At 37.2% G+C, this 3,599-nt stretch overlaps 1 protein-coding gene across 1 annotated transcript; it reads right to left on the reverse strand.

Annotated features, from left to right (window-relative positions):
* Window positions 1-621: 621 nt before the first annotated feature.
* Window positions 622-3,391, reverse strand: LOC127247987 (ATP synthase subunit O, mitochondrial). Its single transcript, XM_051270143.1, has 6 exons — window positions 3,143-3,391; window positions 2,815-2,865; window positions 2,163-2,406; window positions 1,528-1,640; window positions 1,100-1,186; window positions 622-1,025 (listed from the first exon to the last, which is right to left on the reverse strand). The coding sequence occupies exons 1-6, from the start codon at window positions 3,260-3,262 to the stop codon at window positions 897-899; spliced, it is 744 nt and encodes a 247-aa protein (XP_051126100.1). The 5' UTR covers window positions 3,263-3,391; the 3' UTR covers window positions 622-896.
* Between the last annotated feature and the right edge of the window lie 208 nt (window positions 3,392-3,599).

The following is a 3,599-nucleotide window of genomic DNA, read 5'->3' on the forward strand; positions in this document are numbered from 1 at the left end:
AGAGAGACAAGTGTTCCAAGAAAATCATTTCCAACTCCAAAAAAACAAGACATTATATATATAAAGTCAGAGGGTGCACTCAAATTGCAACATTTGAAAGTCAATACAATCATATTATATATTTGTGGGGGTTTCTTTTCAAAATGAAATAATTAACAAAATATCACACATACACATGGTAATAGACATGCTCTACTTTTCCAAAGACAAGTAACAAATACCCAAAAAGAGGGGGGCATAGATTTCAATAAATAAGAAAGATGCATAATTAAATGAAAGAAAGCAAAGCCCAAAAATCACCAAATCAAATGATTATTATCATTGTGACAATAATTCAGCAAGGAAGGAAAGAATGAATGGTAGTGTAGTGTAAGGTGTAATAAAGAAACAATTCAAAGATTTGGTAATGTGATGAACAAGACATGGAACCAAACTTGAGGGTTAAGTGAAGGAAAGAAAAGTTAAATTGCTGGTGGGATCATCTCTCTCTCTCTCTATCTCTACCTCTACTTCTATCTCTCTCTCTCATCTTCATCTATTGCTTTAATAACAAGACATTTAAAATTGTGCAGAAATTCTATGTGCAAGTTATGGCAGTTAGTTTCAGAATTTGACACAGAGTGGTCCATAAATTTAGCTTAAATAATATTGCACACAAACAGGTAGGAAATATCTAGTCAAACATTAATCAAGATATATAATAAACTCAGAAGAACATGTCTTAAAACTTACATGAAAAACTCATGAAGAGGGATGGTTTTATTTGTCTGCATCAGGGGATGTTTGTTTATTCAACAAAAAACGGCGCCAGGGCACACTTGAAAATGAAGAGTAACATGTTTCCCTTCAAAGGTTTTCTGTCCGAAGAGATTGGGAAATGCATATGTTGTCAGCATTTATTGAACATCTGAGTCAATAGACTTGCGGAGGAATCGCTCCATCTGGCGGGCCCGAGTCCTTATGGACATGTCGAAGACTTTCTGTTGAAATTCCACCACAAGCCCGCCAAGAATGCTGGGATCAATCTGCAGGAACATCATAACCATATTACAGTCGTTTTATATTTATGTCGTGGAAGAGCACAAGTAAAGTTGAGTACCTTTTGCTCAAGTTTAACCTTCTTCCCTTGCCCGAGTATGTCCTGCAATGTTTCTTTCAGTTCTTTCTCCTCTGCTGGAGGTAATGGCTGCAGGCAGAAGAGGGAGAGAATATGAGAAAATGAAATAACAAATGCTGCAGTGGATGGGTATTAAATGCAATTAAATCTCGAATTTAACAGCATGTGTTTCACCAGCAAGTAAAAATGCAAAATAACAAATTAACTAAAAGAATCGAGGGAACTGTAATTTAGACTGTATTATATCTGGATAAGGAATCTATGATTGCTAGTTCTTGCAGCAAGATTTGTGGAGAACATCAAACCAAATCATACACAGTATGGAGCAAAAATGAACAAGACAATATTGCTCTGATCTACACAAAAATTTCTACGTCGTAATAATAATGGAGGTGAGTATGTGAACTCACAATAACAGTGGTCACAATAGCCTGTACTTCCCCTCTATGTGCCATGGTCAGCTCTGAGAATCTCTGCAATATTCGTTCTAGAACACGCAGCCTCCCCCCTTCAGCTGCAACAGCTGGTACAAGAAAATAGAATATATTACGGGAATGCATCTAGCTTGACTGAACGGATGATATTGGCTCATTTGTGAACTCAAATCGAAAACAACATCAGATGGATACATTGATCAGCCTAAATAATAGCGTAAAACTGTGTAATATTTATTTAGGATAAATTAGCAAGGTGAAATCAGATGGATGCTACAATATGATTGATGTAGACCAATAAAAATGAAAATAATAAATAAACAAGAATATTAGCAATATCTCACTGGAATAACTTGTATATGCACTTCCTCTCTATAATTTAATTCCTTCGCAAGACATAAAACACCTTTCAGAATAGGGACTCCTAGTGTGCTAGTGGCAATTTTACATGGTTTGAACATATTGGCATACATCTGTGTAAAATTTATTTTCAAATGTATTTCTAAGAAAGCACAACCAAAAATAAACATCTGGCATCCTAATAAGAAATTCCTAGAACATTAACATGTATTAGAAAGCAAGCGTTCAACAATTGAGTCAGCATCACTTACTCAAAAAATTCTTCGTAATTTCCGAAAACTTAGCTTGAGCAGAAATATCATTGATGGCTTTCACTCTGGTCTCCGCCCTTACAGAGAGATCCTTCATGAATTGAGTAAAAGTAGGGCTTTGCTTTGAAGCCTCAACAAGGGCAGTAAGCTCAGATTCAACTTTGTCCAATACATTCGCTTTGACAGCTGCTATGTACAAAGCTGAAGCATAGTTTCCGGACACACCAAACATAGTCACTGGGACCTAAAATGCAGAACACAATTAAATCAAACAGGAAAGTAAGGTGCAAAACTAGGCCAATTGCCAGCATCATAATTAAGAAAAACAGCCAATCGTGAATATATCAAGCCATACTATTATGCTATATCATGAATCAGACAGAACCATTGGCGAACAACCAAGTGGTACTGAGTAAAGATGCAGATTAAGCAAACATACAATGTGCATTAGATGACAATAGCTGCATCAGCTCTACAATTAACCCAAACAAAAAATCCACCACATATAAGCCACAGCTACATATAAGCGATATATTTTCCATAAACATAATGAAGCTGGAAAATCTAAGAACTATTGTTACTATCTAAGGTTAGTGGAATAAACGCCTACGATAAGTTAAGTGAAAAATATAAAATCAAAAAGGATATTCACCTTAATTTTCTTAGCCGCTGCAGGAGGACCAGAAGCATAGCTCCTCGTAAACTGCGACAAATAGCCATAAAAATTGTAATCAACAGCCTGCATATCCTAATCATCTTACACTATGCAATTCACCTCTACAATCTTTTTTTTTAAAAGGCACATAAATGAAGGCGTTGATGCTCGGCAGATACACTGAAACTGAATAATTTCACCAAATGATCAAACGAAAAAAAAAAAAAAAAAAAAGAGGTAAATTGAAATAGGGCAAAATACGAAGGTCCGCAGCGAAAAGCGATCAACATCTCACAAATCCATTAAATCCTATTCTAGATCATACCTCAGACTTCCCAAAAGAAGGGAAAAGCGCGGCTCTGAGGTTAACGGATCCTTCCGCCTCCTCGGTCAGCACGCGGCGAAGGAGAGGGATTCCAGATCTCATGCGCCCTGCCATTGCCATCCCTTGAATTTCCTCACCCTATTCACTCCGATTCAACCTTCGCCCACCCGTTCGCGGCTTCCTTCACTCCCCGACCTGCTGCACCGTAATTCTCCTTGAAGATTCGGAAATGGTGGAAGGCCAAAATGAAAACGATCGGACATTTTGAACCGTGGAAGCGAACCATACCATCCCCGTGCCCTTGCTTCAATTGGGCTTACTGGGCCCGGCTCAATAAAATTAAAACTCGATCATATTAATTTCTTTGGGTTCTTACATCTCAGGCCTATTGTAATATTAGGCTTATCCATTTTTTATTATTTTTTTTTAAAGAAAAGATGGGAAATTCTTGGCCACA

Source organism: Andrographis paniculata, unplaced genomic scaffold, assembly GCF_009805555.1.
Source record: "Andrographis paniculata isolate CXL003 unplaced genomic scaffold, ASM980555v1 Contig10END, whole genome shotgun sequence".
Classification (NCBI taxonomy): domain Eukaryota; kingdom Viridiplantae; phylum Streptophyta; class Magnoliopsida; order Lamiales; family Acanthaceae; genus Andrographis; species Andrographis paniculata.